The sequence below is a fragment of the Triticum urartu genome, chromosome 7A (genome assembly GCF_056163025.1).
Source record: "Triticum urartu cultivar PI428250 chromosome 7A, HENAU_Tu73, whole genome shotgun sequence".
Taxonomy (NCBI): domain Eukaryota; kingdom Viridiplantae; phylum Streptophyta; class Magnoliopsida; order Poales; family Poaceae; genus Triticum; species Triticum urartu.
The window spans coordinates 517,316,497-517,343,907 of NC_141879.1; the positions used below are offsets into that span (position 1 = coordinate 517,316,497).

Consider the following 27,411-nt stretch of genomic DNA (forward strand, 5'->3'; position numbering starts at 1 on the left):
ATTGTTTTTGTGCTCAGGATGAGACAATACAACATTTATTCATTGAATGCCCACTTGCCAAGTTACTTTGGAGAACGATTCATATAACTTTTAATATTAATCCTCCAGTAGATATTGCGTCTTTGTTTGGGACGTGGTTAGCTGGGGTTGAACAGATTACGGCAGCACGTATTCGGATTGGAATATATGCGTTACTATGGGCTATATGGAACTGCAGAAATGATATGATTTTTAACAGACAACACAACTTAACTTTTTTGCAGGTTATCTTCAGAGCTACAGCTTGGATCCGTACGTGGTCCTTACTCACTTCTATGGACTCCAGGGAGCCTTTGATTACTGGGTGCAACCAATGGGAGATGGTGGCTCGGGCTATATTCAACCGGTTCGGATGGCGTTCGCATAACAGGATAGATGGCTAGAGAGCTTGTCCTTATTATCACCGTATCGGTTGTTGTTAGGCCATTTCTTTTTTTTCAGATTTATATGCTTCGCTTTTGCTCCGTTTGCGAGCTGTAAGACCTTTTGAGAATACTTTCTGAATTTTTAATAAAAGGGCCGCATGCATCATCATGATGCAGAGGCCGGAGGTTTTACCTCTATTTCCAAAAAAATGGTTGGATGGTGCATGCGACTCTGACAAAAGCTGTCAAAAGCATGCGTGGAGCCATGGATAAATCCCTCCCTATAGTAATCAAAGGCCTTAAAACCAAACAAGTCTACAAATTTTAAAGCAATCCAATGGATGCAAGCATCTGTGCTCCCATCGCGGTGTGCCTCTGCGAGTTTACGAGTGTTAGGTATCATGATTAGATTGGAAACATAGGATGGACTAAGAAGTATTCTAGTTTGTCTTGTAGTTCAAGTAGATCATGTACTCCTATATATATGCCCACGAGGCTCAAGCAATAAACAAATAATTCAACCAATCCCTTTCTATTCCCTCTAACTATGAGGTTTGTGGACTCATCACTACTTCTTTCTGGAGATGGAAGTGTTGTGTCTTTATTCATCAGTCTCGGCAAGATCCGAGATAGGTACTTTGGTGTTGCGCGGAGCCGGGCTTGAGGGGCTCAGGCGTACCATGCCACACTGAACCAAACACAAATAGAGATGTAATTACATAGTGTCGAACTTACTTGGCCTCCTTCTATTTTGAGATAATCAAAACAGTGGAGTATCAGAGATCACATCATTAACAAAGTAGCTCATGCTCGTGCTAAAAGAGCTATTCGAGTTTTTTCTCTCGGAAAATGATTTGGTGCTTCTTGTGATTGTTTTTGTGAAGTGCTCATCACATATTCTCTTCTTGTCCGCTCTAATATGTACTCAAAAAACTAAAGATTTCACATGGGAATCCGCAAGCTGTACTTTGTCTTGTATGGATATGTTCCTATACTCTTCAAAAATAAGCCACTGCTTGTAAGTGCTTTGATACGCCACATAGAAACTCTCGAACAAAATGCAAAAACGTTGAAGTTGATCCCTGTAGATCTTATATCTGAAATACTCCTAAAAATAATTTGGGTGCACATGTCTAATGTTTGTTGTAAATCTATGGTTTTAAAGTTGAATTATTTGATTGATGGATATATAAACTTGTTTGCAGCCATCGGATTAATACATATGCATGATATTTTTAAACTTCGGATATATAAACTTCTTAAAGCAAACCCCTTTTTTTACATATACATCAACTATCTCAAAAACGAAGGCACGCGGGTTTTTCAATACTTTATTTTAATCAACAATTTAGTCCTCCCTGGCCAAACAAAACGATTAATAACCCCAACTATGTTCAGGGTGAAAATCTAGATTCTGGCCTGGATGGTTGGATCTGGTGACGACGGCACGTGAGTGTCGCTTCCTTCCTGAAGGCATTGTTGTTGAAGAATTTTGCCGTCCGTCTGTGTCTTGAGATGGTTTGTGCGGATATGATCCTTGCTATAGTTTGTCAATCGGATTTCATCGCTTTGTTTTTTCCCTTGCCTACGCATAGCCTTGGTCTTACACTATGACTTTGCTAGTAGTCGGCGTGTGTTTTGGGTGTATTGGTGTTGGCTGTAAATGCTAACTATACAGAGGTCGGGTGTGTGCTTATAGTGTTCTTATCCTCTTGATGCTTTATTTTGAGCTGATAAAATCCACGCTTTATCGAAAAAAATAACCCCAATTATATGTGTACTAATAGGTACAGTCATTACAACTGCAAGTGTTTTTAATATATGAATGGGTATTAACAGAACCATAATGAATTGCAACAAGGCTTAGATTCCTTTTTTTGGTAATGCACTTGAGAGCGTATCTTTGCATTCACAGAGAGAAAGAAAAAAATAGGTCCACACCACATTCACATACACAAAATGGTGTGTCTGTGGTGATCGTACGAGAAGAAAGCAATGAGGATGCTCAGCCTCTGACATAAGTTCAGGTTACAGGGATAAATTCGCTAAGTCCTTTGGATCCGCCAGTGACCCAGGAGCGAGCATCGTCTTCGATTGTGGCAACAAGGCTTACGGTCTTATTTCTCTTGAGAAAATAGGTGCTCAAATGCTTTGCAGGTGTATTTTTTTCAGGAAGGAACATCCCAGCTTTGAATTTAATAATACACGCAACTTAATTTTAGAAGAAAAAAAGTTCATTATTTCTTAGGGTATCATTGTATAAAATATCATAACAACACGCGTCAAGTGGTACATAGATCCTACTAGTATCACCTACTTGTGAAGTCCCAACCCCCCACCACCCGAGCAGGGAAGAGAGGAAGCCCCCCCCCCCCCCCCCCCCCCCCGCCACCAACACTGTCCGGGCTTCGCTCGTGGTGTGAACCGGTGGCGGCCAGGGGGGGGGGGGGTAGGCTGGCACCAATCTAGGGTTTCGCCTTGTTTATTGGTCGTGGGGACAACAAGGGAGGGAGGGTAGTTACTCCACCAAAAACACACTAGTGGAGGCCCAACCCTATAAATTTATTGCACATGTTGAAAGCATTACAATCATAACATAGGTAATTTTCCTACCGACAACACGCTAGGCGTCCATGTATGCAAGATTTTTTTTCTTGCTTATGCTCCTGAACTTGCACTAGATCTAATATATATGTAAATTAATGCTCTTTGAATTAGTTATTAAAGTCTACATTCTGCACTTCATCAGTAAGTATTTTTGTGAAAGACATATGAAGTCAACATGTGCAAATGTCCTAAAGATTGGGGAAATTTCTGGGCGGCAAGCTATAAAGATTCTACCTACTGAAAGGAACATGTTGTACTAGTGTTTAGTTAACAAACAAGCTATATGGAATAACGAGCGTCAGCAGAAACGTACCATTCACACACCTTCAACACTGACGTGTCCTACGAATGACCAAGAGAGAGACCAAGTATATACGTACGTAGAAATTTTTGCAACTTTCGGCATCAGTCAACAGAGCCCATCAGCTCAACATCATGGGGCCGCAGTACGTACCTAAGCAATCAACTTGTACTAATAAAGTCTTCAGATCGACCTCAGTCAAACTCCCATTTCATTCGATTTGATCGGTCCAGATCTTTTTGCTGAACCGGTCGTACTTAAAATACTACTGCTACTTGTGCTATCGCATAATCTGTACCTTGCCGAGAAAAATTGACTTGTGAAGTTCCGGCCGGTGTCACCTAAATATGTAAATATGCAACAAATTCTTTTTTTCTGTGAATGAAATATGAAAACAAATATAGCTCAAAGAAACACATGTGTTTGTTTGTTATGCTCAGTGTTGGCTCCATACCATACCCTTGAGATTTATGTACCTAAGCATATCACATCTATTATATCATCATAATTGCATTTAAACAGATCATAGCCATTACATCTACATAACCATACTTAGCACATCTAAAATGAATCGCGACCTTTAGATCTACATACCCATACATAAACAAATCACATATGTTAAACAATTTATAACTGATAAATATCTGTATAAACTTACCAATAGATCATTATAGTTGCACTCAAAGAAATCTCAGATATGATGTTTTTCAAACACGTTACTAGAGATATACTCCCTCCGTCCGCGAATAAGTGTACATCTAGGTTTTGTCTTAAGTCAAAGTTCTACAATTTTGACCAACTTTGTAGAAAATAGTAGTAGCATATATGACATCAAATTGGTACTTTATGAAACTACATTTCAAAATGAATCTAGTGATTCTAATTTAATGCCATAAATGTTGTTACTTTTTCCTATAAAGTTGGTCAAAGTTTTAAAACCTTGACTTAGGACAAAAACTAGATATACACTTATTCACAGACGGAGGGAGTAAACATGTTAGTCCTCACCACATACACCAATGGTAATGTAATGGAGAAATGCACGATTCAAACCTGATATAAAAATATATCCAGTGAAAATATTTCTTTTACCATCTTATGCTATGTATAAATTAGTACAATCAGTAATTTACAAAATTCTCTACAGGCTATAAGTAAAATAAAATGGCCAAAGAGTGTGGCAAAGATATGAGAAACACAGGGAGATAAATAAATGAATGTTTATTACTGGAACTGAAGGGATGCAAAATGCAGTTGAGCTCATTCCCTAAAGTATACTAGATGATACCCCACACATTATTGCGGGAATTCGTTGCTCTATATTTTGATGAAGTTGGAACATGAATATTTGATTATTGTATTATGTAAAATATTTAGGGAATATAAGTAGTGTAATAGTTTTCACATGCATGGTTGCATGTTGAGGATCTCTTCCCATGCATGGTAGCATGCTGAGGTGGCCCTTTCCCCATGCATGAATGCAAGTTGAGGAAGCATAGTTGCATGTTTTGAGATAAATAAAACTACGGGTGGTCACTCTCTTAAGTATATATGATAGGATGTTTGTTGCTTGATTACACTTTGTTTGGTCTGACTTTCTACCCCTAGTACGTCCAAGTCAGCAAGCTAATAAGCTATAGAGTCAACAATTAAACCATGTTTGATTACTTGGTTCCACCAACCCTTCTGAACGGCCTTGCACAAGAAGATGTGAGTTCTTTTCATGGTATGATGGCAGAGGTCGGGGTAGAGAAACATTTCAAGTAGAAGTAGGTGGTGGCAGCCTTCTCTTCCTCCTCGACCCAACAGTGGCAGCATTATCCTCCCTCGGGCGATGATGGCAGAGCAGGCAGCGGCAAGATTTTCCTACCTTCATGTGGGTGAATGATATGATGGAGTCCGCCATCCTCGAGGTGACCATAGAAAAGGTGGTGGCGTCCAACTCCTCTCCATATGTAGGTGAAAAAATGGACACCGTTGACCCCCTTTGCTATAGAGGTGGCAGCAGTAGTGTTGGTGGTTTTCTCCTCCTCGGAGTGACAGTGAAGGTGGCGACACACTCACCATCCCCTAACATAGTGATGACAGTCTTCCATCTAATTTGTGATGCGGTTTGTGGTAGTTTTGTCCTTGGATCTCCTTGCACGAAGGTGCTGAGACAAAGCTAGTGAGGAATATGGGACACCGTTGGGATGGAGGGGGTGGGTTAGGGTAGAGGAGAGACGGGGAAGGAGGAAAGTGACTTCAGTTCAATTTTCAATCCACACAAGTTATGAGGTTCTAGTGGATATAGGTTGAGCGAAAAAAAAGATCGTTTGCGTTCACAAAAGGTATGCCTTGATAAAAGTTAGTTGCTTTGTTTTGGTAAAAGTCAATGGCTCCAAAGAAGAAATAGTCAGATGATTCCCTTGGAGAGAAATGTGTGATAAATAGGTGCACACATCCAGCCCTCGGTCTTACTAAAGATTGAATTGATGTACCATCTATGATAACTTGTGTTGGATGCACAAGCCATTAAATAATAGTGTATGTTTTGAAGAACAAGGTATTTCACTCCAGGTACAATAGGTATTGCCCCTTCACAACACAAGGCAAACACAACAGGTGTAATTTTGTGGGACATTTTGGAGAATGGATCTTCTACTGTGCACGGGAGGTCCCGTGCATGGATTGGCCATTCGACTACTTTGGGTGGGCCCCTACATGCAGCTTTCGGCAGAGATTCCATGCTCCACCCATCTAATATCATGTGGTTTTTATTTTAGCTTTCGAATTAAAATCTATTGTACATATTGAACCAAAAGGCCAATTTATGTTTTGTTTGCGTATTTGTGTTCCTTGAGATGAGGGCTTTCAAACAAGATCACTCTTGAATATGTATTGACAGGTTTTAAGAACTTTATCAAGTTTCATCCATTAAAACTTGATACGATGAAGGATAAAATCACCAAGTTTTAAAGACTAAAACTTAAAACCCTAAGCCCTAAGCCCTAAACCTAAGACCTAATAAGCCCTAAACCCTAAAACTAATAAAACTTGGTGTGAAAACATAATATTATGACTACCAAGTTTAAATATTTGGAACTTCGTAAAGTTTTGAAAGTTGCCAAAATATATTTAAAGGTGGCCTTGTTCAAAAGTTTTCATCGCAACGAACACAAATATGCAAACGAAACTTAATTTGTACTTTTGTTTCAAAACATATAATAGATCCAAATTTAAAGATGAAATGAAACGTAGATGTGGTGGGTGGAGCATGCAGTTCTTTGACAAAGAGCATGCATGCATGGGAATCTCCAACCAAATGGACTGATGAGGCATGCATGGGGTATCGGGATAATTTTTTTTACAATTCAGAAAAGACCTGCATGGTTAAGGAGCCAGTTGCGAACCAACCTATGGTTGGATGGTTAGAGGGACTGTGGTATCCCCAGCCCACCAGGGTTCAAATCCTGGTGCTCGCATTTATTCTTGGATTTATTTCAGGATTTCCGGCGATGCACATTCAGTGGGAGGAGACGTTCCCGTCGACGACGAAGGTGCCTACGGTGACTTCGTAAATTTTTAAGATGATATGCCGACTCACTCTTTCGGAGGTGCTCATAGGGGTAGGGTGTGCGTGTGTGCGTTCATAGAGATGAGTGTATGCGCGTGTATATGAGCGCTTGCGTCTGTACTGTGCTAAAAAAACATTAGGTATAGTTATTTCCGGGGCTATATGTACTTGGAAAGAATTGCCACGCTTATACCATGTACTAGGCACACAACTAATGTGACAAACAAAAAATGGGGAGCAGCGGTTGTTGTCACTACAAGAGTCTAGTTGCAAGTGTCAACGTTCCCCTTTTGCGTCATTTCCCACACAACCCAGTCATGAGCCAATGTATTGATAATCAGCCCCCCCTCCCCACCCCAATTATATAAACCCCAACGGCCATCACAAAATTAAATAACAAGAGTGTAGTATACTTCCCAATTCCATGAGACTATAGAAAAAAGGGATGGGACGGAATACCAGTCCTGAAAACTAGTCAATGTGGTGAAATTACTACTTGTCCATTCCCCCGTCCCCTATTTTAATTCCTAGCTACTATACATCACTCGCTTGCTTATGCTAGCTGCTTCCTCCCATCTCCCTACTAATTATTCCCATCACAGTCCCCTCTTCTTCCTACCCCCATATCATTCCAATCCTAACATGGTGCGTGACATGGACTGCATGTAGAGAGGCAGACGAGGTCAAGGACAAGAGGTGGAGGCCAGGAGGCCCGGGCATGGGGGAGGTGAAGGAGAAGGAGGCGCTGGCGAAGGTCCTTGAGGACCATCGGAAGGGATCTTCCGATGACGACTCCCCACCACCCGCGGGGCTGGACCTCAACGAAGGCTTCAGCGAGGCAAGCGACGATGGGGAAGACGGCGAGGAGAACTACGACGACGATGGCGGTAGCACAAGCGAGGTTGCTGGAGGAGGCAGGAGCTCAAGCAACAACAACAGCGCCAACCATGAATCCGAAAGCAGCAGGGGCCATCGTGACAAGGCGGAGGGCAGCGGCGAGAGGGTTCCCACGGTGCGGCAGTATAACCGGTCCAAGCACCCCCGGCTCCGCTGGACGCCGGACCTCCACATGGCGTTCCTCCATGCCGTCGAGCGGCTGGGCGGCCAAGAGAGTAAGTAACCCACCCCCATATTTTTTTTGGTTGTGCATTTTTGTCGTCGTAATTAATGTTTTCCCCATCGATTCGTGATCTAAACTTTTATTTGTGTTGATTTTTCGACAGGAGCAACGCCAAAGCTGGTGCTTCAGATGATGAATGTGAGGGGGCTCAGCATTGCTCATGTAAAAAGTCACTTGCAGGTAAAGGCAGAAAAGAGGAACAGCCTACTTCTCATGACTGCTTGGTAGCTGTTCTTCTATAGCTAGCTACTTGTTTCTTTCCTTCACACGACAAGCGTTGGACCTAACCCTTTTCTTGTTCATCCCTTTCGACTTTTCAGATGTACAGAAGCAAAAAGATAGAGCACGAGTCCAGCCACGAGAGGGCAGCAATGTCCTCAGGTAATTGTCTATACAATCGCTGATGCTGGACATCTCACTATTTTCCCACTAGGAATTCAGTTCCATGATTTGGTTTCCTCTTAATTTCCACAGTATTTTCGCCCATGAATTTTCACATGAGGAGAGGGGACCATCCGTTTCACGACATGTTCTTCCAGCGAGCTGCGGCCGGCTCGACTCTCTCCTCCAGGTTCAACGATAACGGCGGGGTCTTCGCGCCGAGAAACGCCGGCTTGCCGGATGCTAGCCGGATTTATGGCCTCCTCCAGCGCCGGCAGCCTCCATTACAAACCTTCGACTTCAAGAACAGCACGAGCCTTAGGTACTAAAATTAAGCAGGCCATGGCATCTTACATGCATGTGACGATCATGCCGAAACCCTAATCGGTACATGCTTGCGTCTAGGAATCAAGAATGGGCGTTCACCCAGCACGCGGTAGCGGCGAGGGCACGCGCAGTTAACGACAATGGTCTGGGGAAAGGGCTTATCCGCGAGATGATCTTCAGGAAGGACGGCAAGCCGACGTCGCATTTGTTCGACGTGAGGGACGCCGTCGCCTCCAACGGGACGTCGTCGCCGTCAACAAGCACGAGCCCGGCCGACCGTAGGTCAGATGGCGCGAAGATTGGAAGCATCAACTGGATCGGCAGCAGCTCCCGGCCGCTCTCGAAGGCAATGTCGGCTACTGGTTTGGAGCAGGGCGGCCACGCTCAGCTCCCGTTTAGGTGGCGAGGTGCCGCCGGCAGCAATGGCTGCCACCCGAACGGCAACCCTGGCAGAACAACGTCACCTTCAGATCCGGTGGTGACCCGTGAAGCTGGTTCCCCACTGTTGGTACGCATCATTGTTTACATATCTTGCTTGGAATTGATACATTCACTTGTAAATAAATCGTAACTTCTCACAAAATATCAACAATTAATGGTTGCTTCTGTGCATGCAGCTGCCGAAGCAGGGAATGCCGAGGGCTCCTGCCGAGGAGACGAGCATCGGAGCAGAGGCGAGGAGGACGAAGACATCGGCTACGGCGGAGGAGAAAGGTTGGGCGCCGGAGTTGCAGCTAAGCCTGAGCCCCAACGCGGTGGCAGACACTGCAGGAAGGGGCAAGAAGAGGAACAGCGCTGGGCAGGAGGTGAGCAGCGACAAGGTGCCACTCTCTCTCTCGCTGTCATTACATGGTGGCGTCGTCGACGACGACGGTGGTGGCCGGGATGGCAGGAGGTTAGACGTAGCGACAGGTAGCAGCAGCAAGAAGGCCGCTCTGGGGCTGAGTACTTTGGATCTGACCATGTCGATCAAGGCATTGGAGTGAGATCTTTCAAGTACTTGTCCCAAGGCCTTCCAAAACTTGCACACTGCACCATGAGATTAATTAATAAGATTGTTGATCTAATTTAACCATGCTTCCAGACAAATATATAATTAAATATATATTTCTTATCTTGAGTGACATGTAGTAGCTAGGATGACTGTGTTCCTCCACATATATATATATGTCACATGCATGATCAGAACAATATTTGTCAGGCATGGTATCATTGGGCTTCTGAATCATATATATCTGTATATGAAATGAAACAAAATGCACACTTATTGATCAAACGCTTAATCATAATTACAATTTCTTTCGCCGTAAGAGTTTTTTTTTTGGGGTACATCAGGGCAGACCCAGTGCACTTATATATCTAAACATCTATTAGATATATAGTGCACTATATCTAATGGCATTATAAACATTTGCAAAAGTAAATAATGACATTATTAAAAAGTCCCAGTGCACTATATCGTCCTGCTAGTGTTATATGTATCTGAAATAAAACCCTTATTTAATTAGTGTCTTTGTGAAAGAAGAGTTATGAGATGTTTTGGATTTGGTGCTAAGATCTATATCTAGATGAAGATAGGGGTGTTTTGTCTTATTTTCTCATTCAATAGGGGGCCACATCAAACTTGTACGTAGGAAACCATGCTTAAGATGGAAGCATTTTTACCTATATGCATATAAACTCTTTTTTTATGATGAATAAACTGATTTAATTTGTTCTGGTGCACTTGCTCAAATACATGAATTTCTATACTAGATTAGGATGGGCAGTACTTGTTACACGGTGTAATTTAAGCGCAGCACAGGTTAGTCTGGACATTGTAAAAAGTTGCTAGGTTCACCTTCCACTTCCATACTTTTTATAATCATGTATACAACTCAGCTCAACTAAATAAAATTAATTATATCATCGTAGAGTAATAGAAATGATAAGTGACCCACTAAGCTGTATTTGCTATGTTTCGCAGTTGCAGTTTTGATTTCATGAGAAACGTAAAATCATACATACATATGTATTTATTTTCACCAAGAAACAGCATAAAATGACTAAGACTAACAATATGAAAATATTATGCATGCTTAAGCATTTGTTGATGACAAGTTACACTTGTAAGTAAAGTGGTTATATATATCATATTAATTTTAGATGATATTGATAGTATTAATCTTTCACGACCAATTGAATATACTGCGTCCAGTTCTTGCTAATAATGGAACCTTTAAAATATGTTTATATCCATCTTATACAAAACATATTTAGGACCGAGCCTTTGAGTGTACACTGGCCAGTATTCAAGATTTTGTATTCTAGAAAAAGAGTATTCAAGATTGTATATTTTTCGTTTTAGCTAGAATATAAATTTCTGAAGTATAATCATATCTAGAATTATCCACCAGATCTAGTCAAGTACTTGTTCGAAAATTGGAAACATTAGCAGTCCAACAATCACTTAACTAATAATGATTGTGTTGCTTAGTTTTTATGTTTGCTTTCCTCTATAATATGCATATATGATGAATATTATTATCATATATCGGATAGAAAAATATAAATGTAGTGTTGTAACACCAGCAAGCGTACTTACTTAGTTTCCATAATAAAATTCAATTTGCAAGAATATATAGCAAAAATTTGGATGAAAATATTTAATAATAGAATGTCATTTAGTTTTGATCTAAAATTTAATGTCCACATATGTACTATATGAGGTAAACCTGGAGAATAACAACTTTGATGTTTGCACTTCATTGATGATATATAGCGGGGAACATGACATTATAATCCAGCATGTACAATGGCATGGCATATCTTTATCATATTATGTTCCTGTATTCTTATAACTCTTCTAGATGAAAAGTTGCAAATATCTGTTTTGTTCAACATGAGTTCAAGGTGATTAATTGCAGCATGCATGTTCCATTAACATGGTATTAAGTACTGTAAGAAGCGTATTATAATATTGCATATTTTACTATACCATATATTGCGATACATACGTTTGCTCATATGTCATATGTATTGATAGAAAATATGCAAGTTTTTTGCTTCTGCTGAAAATTTTCCGTACGTCGGTTGAACTGCAAGCCTGAAAACTTCTTTTTTCAAGCACCGTGATGTAGTTTATATTATACAGATGATTTAGTGGAAAATTAGGAAATATCACAATATTATCTTAATTCCATGCATCTCTGGGAGGACCTTTTCTACCCAGCTCGCTTCAACTTTTTGGGGGCAACTCGGATGCGTTCCTTACCAAAAGAAAAACATATTTTTTTTATGTACGTGTGCAACTCCTATAAACTCCCATTACTCGTATAATATTAAAGGTAGCAGAAGAACATGAGACACAAAATATTAAAGGCTAACTAACTATTTGAGTTCACTGTAATTTATGAATGGAGTAAGCCAATAACAATATTATTAGACAAGCGTATGAATGAAATATTTTTAGAAATCAACAAATGAGATAAATAAACAAATGCACAGATATTTCCATGAAAAACACTTGCCAAGAAAAATCAACAGGCTCATTTTCTCGATAAAGGGCATGACGGGCTCATGACTTCAATCTTTCACCATACGAGGAGATTTTACATGCATGTGATTTACAATGCGTCGTCGAGTGATTGATCTCGTCCTATGTGTTCTTGTTAATCTAGTCTACATGAGAACTGAAGAATCATAGTAACACTTCTTTGAATAAAATGCCTTGCTTATGTTCGGTTGGCAGCAAGCACCCAGTCTTATTATGTACGTATATGGCAGAATCTTTGGGACGGTGGGCAATCCCCGGCTATAAGCTTTGGTGAAGGGGATACGTAAAACTGAATGCACAGCGTACAGACTACCTTAACAGTTGATATTTTGTTTGACAGTACGTACGTGCCTACCCTATTCCCTTGATTTCTGCGTTTGCAGCAGGCTCTGGAGGCCCAGTGTACAGGCCAGTCACCTGTGAGAGCTTCGGAAAAACACCAAAGTGGCGAAGGTGACTGTTAGCCATTTGCGTAGGGTAGCTAGCTCTGTCCAGATAGGAGAGGTAGACGAGGACAAGGAAGCGTTAACCACCGAAGGGACGGCGAGATGACAGCCTCTGACCAACGCACAGCGGCTGCAGTGCGCAACAGAATGTTGCGGTCGACCGGTCATGCATGCATGCCGCCGCTGCAGTTGCAGCGGTGCTGTATGGCTATGTGTAGCTCGCTTGACCGTTTCAGGTTGTGTACTGTGTGCATGCATGGCGCCCCCGGCCGGCCTAGCTAGGGCATCGACGGGATCGTCCCCAAACCTTGCCAAGAAATTCCAACGACGGCACAGCCATAGCTCGGCTCCTACCGATGGACGAGAGTTATCATGTTTCAGCGCATCATGCGATATATAATTTGCTACCATTTGATGTAGCTATGCTTTTAAAAAAAAATAGCATTGCCTTCGGACTCTGCATCAAACGATGCACATGGACATTTTACTAAATAAGGTAGCTAAGCACCAAATCCATTTCAGATACGCAAGCAAAAACAATACAAAAGAATAGAATGCCACAACTGGCAAAAATAGAACACGATGCCTAAGCACCTATCGTATTATTTAATCATCATTTAACGGTTGTATGTAGCCCGTTCTACCGTCTCCCAGCGGTTACACCCAAAAGCCATATCCTCTCTGACTTCCGCACGGCTGAGTAATGACCACCTATGAATGTTATTGGGTGGACAAATATTAAAGGATATATGTAATGTATGCCACAATAACCTGACTAGCGTGCATTGGAGAAAAAAAGATGTTGGGTCGTTTTCTCTTGACCACAAAAACATGGTTTACTATCTTCCCATCTACATTTCGCCAAGTTGTCCTTAATCAAACTCACTCCCTTGTGCAGAAATCACATAAAGACCTTTATTTTTAATGGCACCTTAATTTTCCAAATATGAAGCGACCTTGGGATTGATCCAATGTTAATCAAGTCGACATATATAGATTTGACTGAGAACATGCCTGAAAGCGAAAGTTTACAATGGAGTGTATCTGGCACATTAGACAGGTTGACCTCTATCAATCCACGCACTAAATGTAACCATCTATCCCAACGTTCCCCACTAGTACGTACCCGCATGAACTTTATGTTTAAGAGAACGGAACCTAGTATTGTACTTACGAAGGCGTCTTTATGTTGTATAATACTATTATATAGTGTTGTATACTCACTAGTGCAGAACCGGGCAATAGCACCGGTTCGTAAGGGCCTTTAGTGCCGGTTCGGTAACCGGCGCTAAAGTGTAGGAACTAAAGCCCCCCCCCTTTAGTACCGGTTCAGCACGAACCGGTGCTAAAGGGCAACCACGTGGCACGAGCCAGCTCCGTGGGCGCGTAGGACATTAGTACCGGTTGGTAACACCAACCGGTACTAAATGTTTGGGTGTGTTTTAGTTTTATTTTTTATTTTTACTTTAATTTTATGTTTTCAATTTAATTTAGTGATTGTTTTACATTATAATGAGTTGTTAAATCATTAGGTGAATGTACCGCAGATTAGTTTGACTGGATGCGTAGATCCTAGCTAAGTCATCAAGTATATGTCATATCCATATTATATATACTTGATCACCTACTTAAGTGATCGAAGTAATATGGATATGGCATATACTTGATCACTTAGCTAGAATCCATCCAGTTGAAACTAATATGCAGTTTCTTTCATAAATGATATAATAACTCATCATCATCATCATCATATTAATATAAAAACTCTTGCATCGTATATATCATCACCAACAGTTTTCATAGAAAAGATATCATTGAGTTCAACATGGTAATGATATTATAAGCGTTCATAACACCACAAAAGCAAATCACTCTTTGAGATTAAGTTCAGGACGAAGAACACGGACATGAGAGGACAAGTACTAAGAGTATGAACTAGCTACTTAATCACTCCTGCTGCTCTCTCTCAGGTAAAATAGCATAGAACATGTATAGCTTTGCTGATTCATCATATTGGAGCATGCAGATGAACATGTCTCCTAATCGTGGGTTGCGCTTCTGATTGCTGCCCCCTAGTACTTCTCTGTGATCGTTCACAATTTTGCTCCAGTCTTTTACTATTAAGCATTCCTCGCTATTAGAAATCCTGAATGCACTAAAGTGCATTGTAGGATATCTTGGCCGTAAGCTAACAATATTCATGGTACCTCTAGTCTCGATCCAATCAGGCACAACATTCATCGGGAGTCCCTGTTGAAGAACATTGTATAGTAACATACTTAGCAATGAAGTTTAGCTTAAAAAAATAATGTATGCAAAAGATGCACTAAGGACAAATAGTAGAAATCTTACCATCTTTCCTAAATATATGTGATCATAGTTCAGTACGAATACTATTGGTCGCACGTTTTGAGTACTAACATTTCTAAGTGCAGGAAAGAAATTTGTCTTGACAACATCAAGATCCTCAAGCCATGAAACATAATGACTTGTCTCCTCGCAGTTTAGTTCAGCCCCAAGACAGTGGACGGTCCTGTCTATCAAGCGCCGGACATGTTTGCTTGATTGGAAGTAAGCTGTCAATATAAATTGAGATCTATTAATTATTCAACTGGTTCAAATAATCTCATATCGAAGACATAAATACGGTTGAGAAACTCACATAGTGGTAGAACTGGAGGCGTCTGCACATCGACCCAGATGTCTCTATTACCTTCAATATCATCTTCCGCACGAATATCAAAGGTGTTAACATATCAGGCTCAAATGCATAAGCCTTGCATAATGCTTGCCAAGTTTTGCATTCAAAATAGGTGTATGTGTCTGCATTGTATAATTTGACGTTGAAGGTATAACCATGCTCGGTCTTCAAGTAAACTCTTTTTACCTACATAGTTTCATTAGGACCGAAACCTATCTTATCCAAGACAAAAATTCTTACATGGCAGGGGATACGCTAGTAGAATAGTGAAAAATTAAAATTAAAAGTTGAAGCAAATGAAGCATAAGTCATGCTTAATTACGAAAAAAGACTTGTCGTTGTGACTTACTGTATCCACTTCGAAGTTCTCATCCAGCTTGATGCTGAAGCGTCTATCATCAACTAGAAAATTTCTGCCGCACAGGCCACGCTGGTCTTCGTAGTATTAACACATAATGAAATCGTGTTCGTCGTCAGACGACATTCCTATGTTCATAGGTGAAACATTAAACACTTATTAGTTCTATTAATTCAACTAGTTCAACTAATTAATTGAACTAATTCAACTAAGCACTTACGAAAAATATACCTAATTAATTGAACTAATTCAACTAACTAGTTCAACTAATTAATTCAACTAATTCAACTAAACTAGTTCTATTAATTTTCTTACTAAAAATAAGGTAGCTAGTTCTATATAATAAAATGTTAATTAGATAATGAAATATCATATAACTAAATTAAATATATATGTAACATATAATTTATATCTAATTAATCTAACATTTGACATTAATATCTAACATATGTTCATATATAGGTGAAACATTAAACACTTACTAGTTCTATTAATTCAACTAAATAAACTAGTTCTATTAATTCAACTGAGCATTTACTAAAAATAAACTACTTCTATTAATTTCTTACTAAAATAAAGTAGGTAGATCTATATAGTAATATTTTGATTAGATCATCAAATCTCATATACCTAAATTTTCTTACTAAAAATAAACTTGTTCTATTAATTTTCATACTAAAAATAAACTAGTTATATTAATTCAACTAGTTCAAATCTCATATATATACCTAATTAATATCTAGCTAATTCATCTAAAATTGACATTAATATTTAACATCTTTTCCATATAATTCATCTAGCTAACATTAACATTCTAACATTATTATCTACGTAATTTATCTAACATTAATCTAAACAATAGAAAATAGAAAATAAGTAAAAACAATGTGTGTGTATGTGTGTGTGTGTGTACGAGCAGGGGGCGGCGGCGTACGGGCGGCGGCGGGCTATGCGACGGGGACGGGCGGCGGGCGAGGCGGCGGCGGCTCTTAACTGCATTTGCGGGGCCTAACTAGGGCACGCTACCCTGTGAGTCTGCTGGCCCTTCTGGGCCTGCATTTGCACACCCTAGGTCTGGCAGGCCCACTGGGCAGCGCCCCAACAAATTTTTTATATAGTTTTTTCTTTTCTGCATTATTTATTTTCTTTTATTTATTTTTGAGTAATTTTTTATATAGTTTTTTTTCTTTTCTGCATTATTTATTTTCTTTTATTTATTTTTGAGTAATTTTTTATATAGTTTTATTCTTTTCTGCTTTATCTATTTTCTTCTATTTATTTCTGAGTAGTTTTTTTGTGACCCTCTCTACTCTGATACTCCGAAATGATAATACCATTGCAAGTTTCAACATTTTTAGAATTCATTTTGTAGTGATTTTCAATTTTGCGGTCATTTAGCTATCTAAATAATTAGGCAAATGACCGAAAAACAACAAATGATGTCAGAACATGTTGGAAATTGATGACGTCGCTTTGAATGCTGCATACTGAACACAAAAGAGGTCTGGAGTTCAAATAAGTTTAAAAAACATTGAAGTGCCCGTGTAACAGATGAGTTCTCGTCTGAAACCCTGATACTCCGAAAGAGTTTGTCCAGTTTGTACATGAAGTGCGTCCAGTTTTTACCGTGACCCTCTCTACTCTGTCGCACATGCTATGCGGGTGAAATGATGATACCATGCCAAGTTTCAACATTTTCAGAGTTCATTTTGTAGTGATTTTCAATTTCACGGTCATTTAGATCTCTAAACAATTAGGTAAATGACCGAAAAACAACAAATGATGTCAGAACATGTTGGAGATTGATGACGTCACATGCTGCATACTGAACACAAAAGAAGTCCGGAGTTCAAATAAGTTTAAAAAACATTGAAGTGCCCGTGTAACAGATGAGTTCTCGTCCGAAACCCTAATACTCCGAAAGAGTTTGTCCAGTTTGTACACAAAGTGCGTCCAGTTTTTGCCATGACCCTCTCTACTCTTTCGCACATGCTATGTAGGTGAAATGATGATACCATGCCAAGTTTCAATATTTTCAGAGTTAATTTTGTAGTGATTTTCAATTTCACGGTCATTTAGCTCTCTAAACAATTAGGTAAATGACCTAAAAACAACAAATGATGTCAGAACATGTTGGAAATTGATGACGTCACTTTGAATGCTGCATACTGAACACAAAAGAAGTCCGAAGTTCAAATAAGTTTAAAAAACATTGAAGTGCCCGTGTAACAGATGAGTTCTCGCCCGAAACCCTGATACTCCGAAAGAGTTTGTCTAGTTTATACACGAAGTACGTCCAGTTTTTGCCGTGACCCTCTCTACTCTTTCGCACATGCTATGCGGGTCAAATGATGATACCATGCCAAGTTTCAACATTTTCAGAGTTCATTTTGTAGTGATTTTCAATTTCACGGTCATTTAGCTCTCTAAACAATTAGTTAAATGACCGAAAAACAACAAATGATGTCAGAACATGTTGGAAATTGATGACGTCACTTTGAATGCTGCATCCTGAACACAAAAGAAGTCCGGAGTTCAAATAAGTTTAAAAAACATTGAAGTGCCCGTGTAACAGATGAGTTCTCGTCCGAAACCCTGATACTCCGAAAGAGTTTGTCCAGTTTGTACACGAAGTGCGTCCAGTTTTTGCCGTGACCCTCTCTACTCTTTCGCACATGCTATGCGGGTGAAATGATGATACCATGCCAAGTTTCAACATTTTCAGAGTTTATTTTGTAGTGATTTTCAATTTCACGGTCATTTAGCTCTCTAAACAATTAGGTAAATGACCGAAAACAACAAATGATGTCAAAACATGTTGGAAATTGATGACATCACTTTGAATGCTGCATACTGAACACAAAAGAAGTCTAGAGTTCAAATAAGTTTAAAAAACATTGAGGTGCCCGTGTAACGGATGAGTTCTCGTCCGAAACCCTCATACTCCGAAAGAGTTTGTCCAGTTTGTACACGAAGTGTGTCCAGTTTTTGCCGTGACCCTCTCTACTCTTTCGCACATGCCATGCGGGTGAAATGATGATACCATGCCAAGTTTCAACATTTTCAGAGTTCATTTTGTAGTGATTTTCAATTTCATGGTCATTTAGCTCTCTAAACAATTAGGCAAATGACCGAAAAACAACAAATGATGTCAGAACATGTTGGAAATTGATGACGTCGCTTTGAATACTGCATACTGAACACAAAAGAAGTCTGGAGTTCAAATAAGTTTAAAAAACATTGAAGTGCCCGTGTAACAGATAAGTTCTCGTCCGAAACCCTGATACTCCGAAAGAGTTTGTCCAGTTTGTACACGAAGTGCGTCCAGTTTTTGCCGTGACCCTCTCTACTCTTTGCACATGCTATGCGGGTGAAATGATGATACCATGCCAAGTTTCAACATTTTCAGAGTTTATTTTGTAGTGATTTTCAATTTCACGGTCATTTAGCTCTCTAAACAATTAGGTAAATGACCGAAAAACAACAAATGATGTCATAACATGTTGGAAATTAATGATGTCGCTTTGAATGCTACATACTGAACACAAAAGAAGTCCGGAGTTCAAATAAGTTTAAAAAATATTGAAGTGCCCGTGTAACAGATGAGTTCTCGTCCGAAACCCTGATACTCCGAAAGAGTTTGTCTAGTTTGTACACGAAGTGCGTCCAGTTTTTGCCGTGACCCTCTCTACTCTTTGGCACATGCTATGCGGGTGAAATGATGATACCATGCCAAGTTTCAACATTTTCAGAGTTCATTTTGTAGTGATTTTCAATTTCACCGTCATTTAGCTCTCTAAACAATTAGGTAAATGACCTAAAAACAACAAATGATGTCAGAACATGTTGGAAATTGATGACGTCGTTTTGAATGCTGCATACTGAACACAAAAGAAGTCCGAAGTTCAAATAAGTTTAAAAAACATTGAAGTGCCCGTGTAACAGATGAGTTCTCGTCCGAAACCCTAATACTCTGAAAGAGTTTGTCCAGTTTGTACACAAAGTGCGTCCAGTTTTTGCCGTGACCCTCTCTACTCTTTCGCACATGCTATGCGGGTGAAATGATGATACCATGCCAAGTTTCAACATTTTCAGAGTTCATTTTGTAGTGATTTTCAATTTCACGGTCATTTAGCTCTCTAAACAATTACGTAAATGACCTAAAAACAACAAATGATGTCAGAACATGTTGTAAATTGATGACGTCGCTTTGAATGCTGCATACTGAACACAAAAGAAGTCCAGAGTTCAAATAAGTTTAAAAAACATTGAGGTGCCCGTGTAACAGATGAGTTCTCGCCCGAAACCCTGATACTCCGAAAGAGTTTGTCCAGTTTGTACACAAAGTGCGTCCAGTTTTTGCCGTGACCCTCTCTACTCTTTTGCACATCCTATGCGGGTGAAATGATGATACCATGCCAAGTTTCAACATTTTCAGAGTTCATTTTGTAGTGATTTTCAATTTCACGGTCATTTAGCTCTCTAAACAATTAGGTAAATGACCGAAAAACAACAAATGATGTCAGAACATGTTGGAAATTGATGACGTCGCTTTGAATGCTGCATACTGAACACAAAAGAAGTCCGAAGTTTAAATATGTTTAAAAAACATTGAAGTGCCCGTGTAACAGATGAGTTCTCGCCCGAAACCCTGATACTCCGAAAGAGTTTGTCTAGTTTGTACACGAAGTGCGTCCAGTTTTTGCCGTGACCCTCTCTATTCTTTCGCACATGCTATGCGGGTGAAATGATGATACCATGCCAAGTTTCAACATTTTCAGAGTTCATTTTGCAGTGATTTTCAATTTCACGGTCATTTAGCTCTCTAAACAATTAGGTAAATGACCGAAAAACAACAAATGATGTCAGAACATGTTGGAAATTGATGAAGTCGCTTTGAATGCTGCATACTGAACACAAAAGAAGTCTGGAGTTCAAATAAGTTATTAAAAATAAAAAAGAGGTGCAATGCTGGTTAATTTGCTTCAAGCCTTTCGGAATAGTGTAGACTGCACTGCACATAGCTCAGTGCAATCTATGCTATTCCGAAAGGCTTGAAGCTAATCAACGTGCAGGTGAGCATTGCGCCTCTTCGTCATTGTCTCTGCACTCACGGCTTATAAACCGCTCATACTGCCTCTCTCTTGGCGAGGTGGGACTACAAATCAGCTTACTAAGAAACTCTAGTACCGATTCATGCCATGAACCGGTACTAAAGGTCTTCGTGGGGGCCCCAGCCTGACCACAGCCGCACTGGACTCATTAGTACCGGTTCGTGGCATGAACCGGTACTAAAGGTTGCCCATGAACAAGTACTAATGATGCCCGCCCGCCTAGCCGTTGGAACCGGCACTAATGGTCACATTAGTGCCGGCTCAAATTCAAACCGGCACTAATGTGCTTCACATTTGACCCTTTTTCTACTAGTGACTACAAGGCTATAGGCATCTCCCCTAGCCAAGTATATTTTCAAAATCTTAGTAATGCGACCATTCCAATTTTGTCCTATTAAAGAAAATGACATTTGTCCTAATTAATCCCTTTCAAAAAGGAGAGTCATTCGGTTGCGCTGTAACTTGTGCTACAGTTTTGGAATGCAGATACTTGTTATGCAATAACTGTATCCACGCCCATCCTTTTCTACAAATAGCCGATATACCCATTTTCTAAGTAGGCACTTGTTCTTTAGTTTGAGGTTCTCAATACCCAAACCCTATTGGTCTTTCGGTCTACAAAGTATGTGCCGGCGTTCTGGGAACGGGGGTCCCCAGACTTGCCTGCCTGCGGCCTGCGGCGTGGCTTAAGGGGGGGCCAGCACGACCCATCTTCATCAACACAGACCCAAGACCCTCGCGAGGGGCCAAGCCTCGCGGGGCGGACGACACGGAGCTTCCTCAGGCACGGCCTCATTAGGCTGGCTCGCGAGGAGGCGGAGAGATCAAGGCGGGGTACCTCACGAGGTGCCCGTGACGCAAGCCATGACGACCAAGGGCGCCAGGCGGGTGCCAGCCCGCGCAGTGTCCTCCTTTCCTCTTTGGTGCAAAGGGGGCAAGCGCAGCCGCAGAGTACCGAGGCATCAGGCAAAGGTTGCCATTTCGGTGCAACGAGACCAAGACCAGGAAGACTGCAAGACGGAGGTCATCGTGGAGCCCAAGACGGCGTCACCACCAGAGCTTTGTGCAGGCGAAGACTTCTTTTGTCAGGGTAGCTAGTACTAGCTGTCCCCCTTCAAATTAGCCCGCCATTGTTGGCTCCCTTCCCGCTCGATATTTGGGAAGAGGACCAGGGCCTCTATAAATAGGACCAGCCACCCACAGAGGAGGGGGGGTTCGATCAGAGAGAGAGAGAGAGAGAGAGAGAGAAGGGTGGCTGAACTCCTCCCAGCAGTTCATCGCCCCAGCCAAGAACAGACCCTCGCGAGGCTGTTCTTCCTTGTATCATTCATTATCATCAGCCCAAGAGGCAATCCCCCACGCCACACACTGGAGTAGGGTATTACACCACAACGGTGGCCCGAACCAGTATAAACCCTGTGTCTCTTGTGTTGTTCTTTCCATAGCTTAGATCTTAGCGAGGTGGAGGGGTGCAGGAAGGTAGGAAGCGAAATCTCCACGCGCACCGCAGTGTTTGAACCTAAAGGGTCTGCCGGAACCCGAAATACGACAGTATGTTCCACTTAGCCAGTCTGTACTTAGATTTATTCTCATCACTGTGCCAAAAAAATCTTGATCAATAAAAATCCAACCTTTTTCGTACCCCTACGGGTATCTTAAACAAGGATAACATGAAAATCGGCATGCTTGTAAGCACGTAATTAATAATAATTAACCGACCCTCATAATACATAAGCTTTCCCTTTCAACAACTTAGTTTTTTTCTCAAATCGATCTTCAGTGCACTTGCATTCTTTGTTGGTCAATTTTTGGTGATGGATTGGGCACTAGTAGAAAAAGGGCCATTTGTCCCGGTTCGTAAGGCCCATTTGTCCCGGTTGGGGAACCGGGACTAAAGGGTCGGTACTAAAGCCCTACACCTTTAGTCCCGGTTCTTACACCAACTGAGACAGATGGGGCTCGACGTGGCCGTTGCGGCTTGCCCTGACAGGGGGGCCTTTTGTCCCGGTTGGGGCACCAACCGGGACCAATAAGCTACCATGCGTCAGCATTTCAGGGGCTAGGGTTTTTGTTTTTTCTGAAGGGGGGGGGTTGGGGTTTGGGGGGGTTGTATGGTTTATTTTGGGGGGTTTCATATATTGTGTTAGGTAGGTAAATTAATAGAGAGAAGTGTCCTCTCTTATCTCCGTGCTTGGTCGACGCTACGTACTATACATATAGAGAGGCCCTCGACACGCTAGCTGGTAAGCAAATGATGGAAACCATTAAGTATAGAAGTTCGTCATGAACATATTCATACAGAGAGAAGTGATATAGACCTCTCCTTCTCCGAGGGATTGGTCGAACAACAAGTTTTCGTATATCTATCCGGCGCTACTGGCTACATATATACAATATTAAGATCTCTTACAATATAATCCCCTAATTATATATGAAATCAGCTTCCAGATGGTATTCTCCGGCTTTATTGATGATGTGGTCAAGAAAGAATCCCGCCAATTCCTCTTGAATTGCTTTGATGCGATCTTGTGGTAGGAGTTCATCCCGCATCTGCCACATCAAATTTGAAGAAGGCAGTCAATACATATATATGAATGAAATTTAACACAAATGATGGTAATATAATGAAATTGTGAATATTATTGCTTACGCATATCAAATTGTCTTTTAGAGTAGCCCCATTTTTTTGTAAGTCGCAGTGTAGATGAACTCACAAACGTAGTATCCACAGTAATCATTCCCTTGTTCAAGCCACAAGCACTTTACGAGAAATAGAGGTCAATCAAACTGATAATGAAGCATTATAAATGGCATTGATGAAAGTAGCTAGAATCAACGGGATCGAGATGCGCGGAACTAGCTAGCTAGTACTACTTACTTTCGGCTATGTCCATCGCAGCTCCCTCGGCAGTCCCTGAGATTGTGCGATGAATACTTTCCAAACCCTACGAGACAAAGAAAACAATTACTTGATATCAGGAAATGAACAAAATGTTGCCGATATGGTGCGATAATGATCGATTGAACTTACTTCTCGAGCATTTTAGCCATGTCCGCATAGGTCTCGGGAGATTTTCGTCTTGAGTCTAAGACGGTTACTAGTCCCTGCTCAAGCTTAATCTCCAGGAGAATATAGTGGTAGCTGCGCACGCATGCATGACTCATCAATTACATTACTATAACCTTGAGTAATAAGGCAAACCGAATATGCACAAGACAGTAACACTCACTTGAAGTTGTAAGGAAAGTGTATTTTATCTTTGTTTTGATTTATAACCAACGATTGGAGCAAGTTGGCCTCGGTTGCTTTGGCATAAAATTTAACCATATATTCATCTATGAGATTTGTGTTAGTGAACCCAATATCATAGATTTCCGCTTTTCTGCATTCGGCGATCTTCAATCTGCATAATATAGTGATGATAATTATATATACATGCAATGAAAGAGCTGAGCTATATATATAGAGACTTAATGATGGAAGTAGTACTTACAGACAGTAGCAAGTGACCGTTAATTTATCGAGGGCATTTTGATTGAACCACTGGAAGAACTCCTCAAATGGAACAAACAACAGTTCAATTCCAATGAGGTCGTGCTCCTCTTTAACTCTCAGCGCCAAAGTATTCTTCCCCCCAGACTCGCTGCATGTTTTCATGTACCAATCATGGAATCTTCGCATCATTGTTGTCAGAATAGTTCCATCTCTGATGAGAGGCTTCCCGTACTGGTATTTGTGTTCGTCCACCTCCATTATATCAAAATTTGCATCATCGGGCAGGTAATCTCCAAGATTGGTATAACCGGTCACCATCCTCGAACCATTAGCGACGATATCACTAGACACCTTGAGCGGGGGGCACGATTGGTTCTCTTGTTCGCCGAGCTGGGCAATTTTTTTCCCAGCTCGTCGTTCTGCTAACCTTCAATCACTGATAGTACTTTCCGACCGCTCTGTTTCGATAAATGACTTTCCAATAATGCACTCGTAGTTGGTTTTTGGCGAAGATGGTGGTGGTTTCTTCAGGGCATCGAGTGTGCGCTTTGCTTTCACCGAATCTACCTTCTCCTCCGGAGGTGGATGTTTCTTTGCTTTCACCGCTTCAAAGAAGTCCCTCACTTTGGCTTCCACGATCTTCGCGTTTTCCTCCACGGACCTCTCGTATGGTAATTTCTTTCTCTAGAGGCTTTAGAGATGGACCGAATCTTAATTGCCTCCCACCTCTGGTTGTATTGCTAGATGCCGGAGCAGACGGAGCGGCTACGGCTGTCTTCTTTGCTTTCTTACGAGGCGTAGGAGAACGAGTACGATGCGCCAGAGCAGCCGGAGCGGCGGCGGGTCTCTTCCGCCCTTGCTGACGAGGCGGAGAAGGCAGATGCTGGCTGCTCGGGCGCGCCGGCGCAGGCGGAGAAGGAGGCGGAGTGCCTCCACGCGCCGGAGAAGGAGGCAGTGTGCCCTGATCACTCGCCAGAGGAGGAGGCGGAGGAGGAGGGGGAGTGCCCTGACTCGCCAGAGGAGGAGGAGGAGGCGGAGGAGGGGGCGGAGTGCCCTGACTCTCCGGAGGAGGAGGAGGAGGAGGCGGAGGCGTCCAGTTCGGAAGGTTGATGAGCTCCTTCCGCCATAGGCATGGAGTCTTCAGAGCTGAACCCAGCCGAGTCTCCCCTTCATCGGTAGGGAGGTCAAGCTCGAGGTCCTCAAATCCCTCCGTTATTTCGTCCACCATCACCCTAGCATATCCTTCTGGAATTGGACGACAGTGAAAAGTTGTGTCGGGTTCAAGAGGTCGAACAGAGCCGACAACCGCATTGACTTTGAAGTTCTGCCATTGCGTCATAAGGTGGCAATGTTGAGACTCCGTGATAGCATCCACGGGGTAGCTACCAGGATCCGTGAAGACAGGCTCCAGCTGAAGCAGCTCGGTGGAAGCCACGCTTCTTCTCCGCTGAGATGGCGGGGTAGCTTCGGGGGTAGCTTCGGCAGGTCGCTGCTGCGAACTGCTTCTCGTTCGTCTACTACTTGTACCCTTGCGTGCAGCGCCTGCAGTTGAGTCTGCTCCACTTTCTTCCTCCTCTCCTGGCATTTGTAACCGCATGCGTCCGGAAACCCAGCCTTCCACGGAACGGAGCCTAGCGTGCCTCGTGTCCGTCCAGGGTGCTCAGGATTCCTGAGGGCCATTGTGAGCTCGTCATTCTCTCTGTCTGGAACGAACATCATGTCCTGCGCTGCGGTGATATAGTACTTAAGCTTCATGACGGGTATTCGCATTTGCTCTTTTGTCCAAACGCACTTCCATGTTACAAGGTCCAAGCTTTCGCCAACCCCGAAGAACCAAGTCCGGCAACGGTTTGGCCAGTTCAATGTCTCTGGTTTGACCCCTTTATCAAGCAGGTCATTCTCAGCCTTGGCCCACAATGGTCGGGCTTTGAGGTAGCCACCTGACCCCGTGCATGGTGATGCTCCTTCTTCGCAGCATTTATCTTGTTTCTCGCTGACATCTCTTACTCTTCTTCGATGTCTTGTGGGCCACAAATGCGTCCCAGTGATCTTTGATATTCTCATACCGGCCGGTGAATTCTGGTGTCTCTTCTTTGTCGACAAACGTTGTTTTCAGCTCATTCTTCCACCTCCTGAATAGTTCTGCCATCTTCTTAAGATTTTGAGACTTGATCAATTGCTCTTTAACTGGATTCTCCAGATCGTCCTCTGGCGGTAGGGTGAAATTTGCCTTCAGCGCAGTCCAAAGATCATCTTTTTGCATATCCTTGACATAAGAGACCTCAGGGTCTTCCTTCTTAGGCTTCAACCATTGCTAGATGCTGATCGGGATCTTGTCCCTAACAAGAACCCCGCACTGAGCAGCAAATGCTTCCTTTGTCCGGATGGGTTAAATCGGTTGGCCATCGCGTGCGATTGCTGTTCGGTCACCGGAGCTGTCATCACGGTATCCTTCTTGCACCGGCATTCGGTCACCAGAGCCATCATAATCATGTCTTTCCTCCTCCATTGTTCGATCACCGTAGCCTGCTTCTTCATCATTTTTCCTCTCCTTTTTTTCTTCTTCTTCCTTCTTAATATCACTTAGCACTTTTGCAACGATAGGGGGGGTGCTCCCGTGGTCTAAAATCGGTCTATGCACGATAGAAAATTGTGAAAAAATACATGTATGATCCCTCATACATACATACATACATACAAAAATACATATATGATCCCTCATACATATATACATACAAAAAACATCTGAAAACAGCATATAAGAACATCTAAAAAAATACATATATGATCCATCACACATACATACCTGCATCTAAATTTCTTTTATGAACAACTAAAAACATCTTAAAACAGCATATAAGAACATCTAAAAACATCTAAACAAATAGCATATATATAACAAAAAAATAAAGGAAACCTAGGGGCCGGCCAGACAGAGGATCATGGCGGTGGCGGCACCGGCGGGGCAGGGCAGGGGCGCAAGTGCGCGAGGCAGGGCAGGGGCGCGAGGCAGGTGCTCACAGGGGGTGGCGGGGCACTGCTGGCGGCGTTGGGGCGGGCACGCG

At 41.9% G+C, this 27,411-nt stretch overlaps 1 protein-coding gene across 2 annotated transcripts; it reads left to right on the forward strand.

The window, feature by feature from the left end:
• The first annotated feature begins 7,270 nt into the window (after nt 1-7,270).
• On the forward strand, nt 7,271-12,416 carry LOC125524772 (uncharacterized). 2 transcript variants are annotated; one of them, XM_048689800.2, is made up of 7 exons: nt 7,271-7,351; nt 7,538-7,980; nt 8,092-8,168; nt 8,309-8,369; nt 8,463-8,691; nt 8,775-9,204; nt 9,314-12,416. In XM_048689800.2, exons 2-7 carry the CDS (start codon nt 7,587-7,589, stop codon nt 9,680-9,682), a joined length of 1,560 nt encoding a protein of 519 aa, XP_048545757.2. In that variant the 5' UTR covers nt 7,271-7,351; nt 7,538-7,586; the 3' UTR covers nt 9,683-12,416. The 2 variants fall into 2 exon arrangements, with proteins under 2 accessions (XP_048545757.2, XP_087392167.1); XM_087536041.1 differs by lacking the exon at nt 7,271-7,351 and having other exon boundaries at nt 7,387-7,980; nt 9,314-11,844.
• Nucleotides 12,417-27,411: the final 14,995 nt, after the last annotated feature.

Coding starts and splice junctions, on each gene's coding strand:
- LOC125524772 (XM_048689800.2), top strand. CDS start 7,587: ATGGGGGAGGTGAAGGAGAAGGAGGCGCTGGCGAAGGTCCTTGAGGAC. Junction 8,692..8,774: donor AAGAACAGCACGAGCCTTAG/GTACTAAAATTA, acceptor GCTTGCGTCTAG/GAATCAAGAATGGGCGTTCA. Junction 9,205..9,313: donor AAGCTGGTTCCCCACTGTTG/GTACGCATCATT, acceptor CTGTGCATGCAG/CTGCCGAAGCAGGGAATGCC.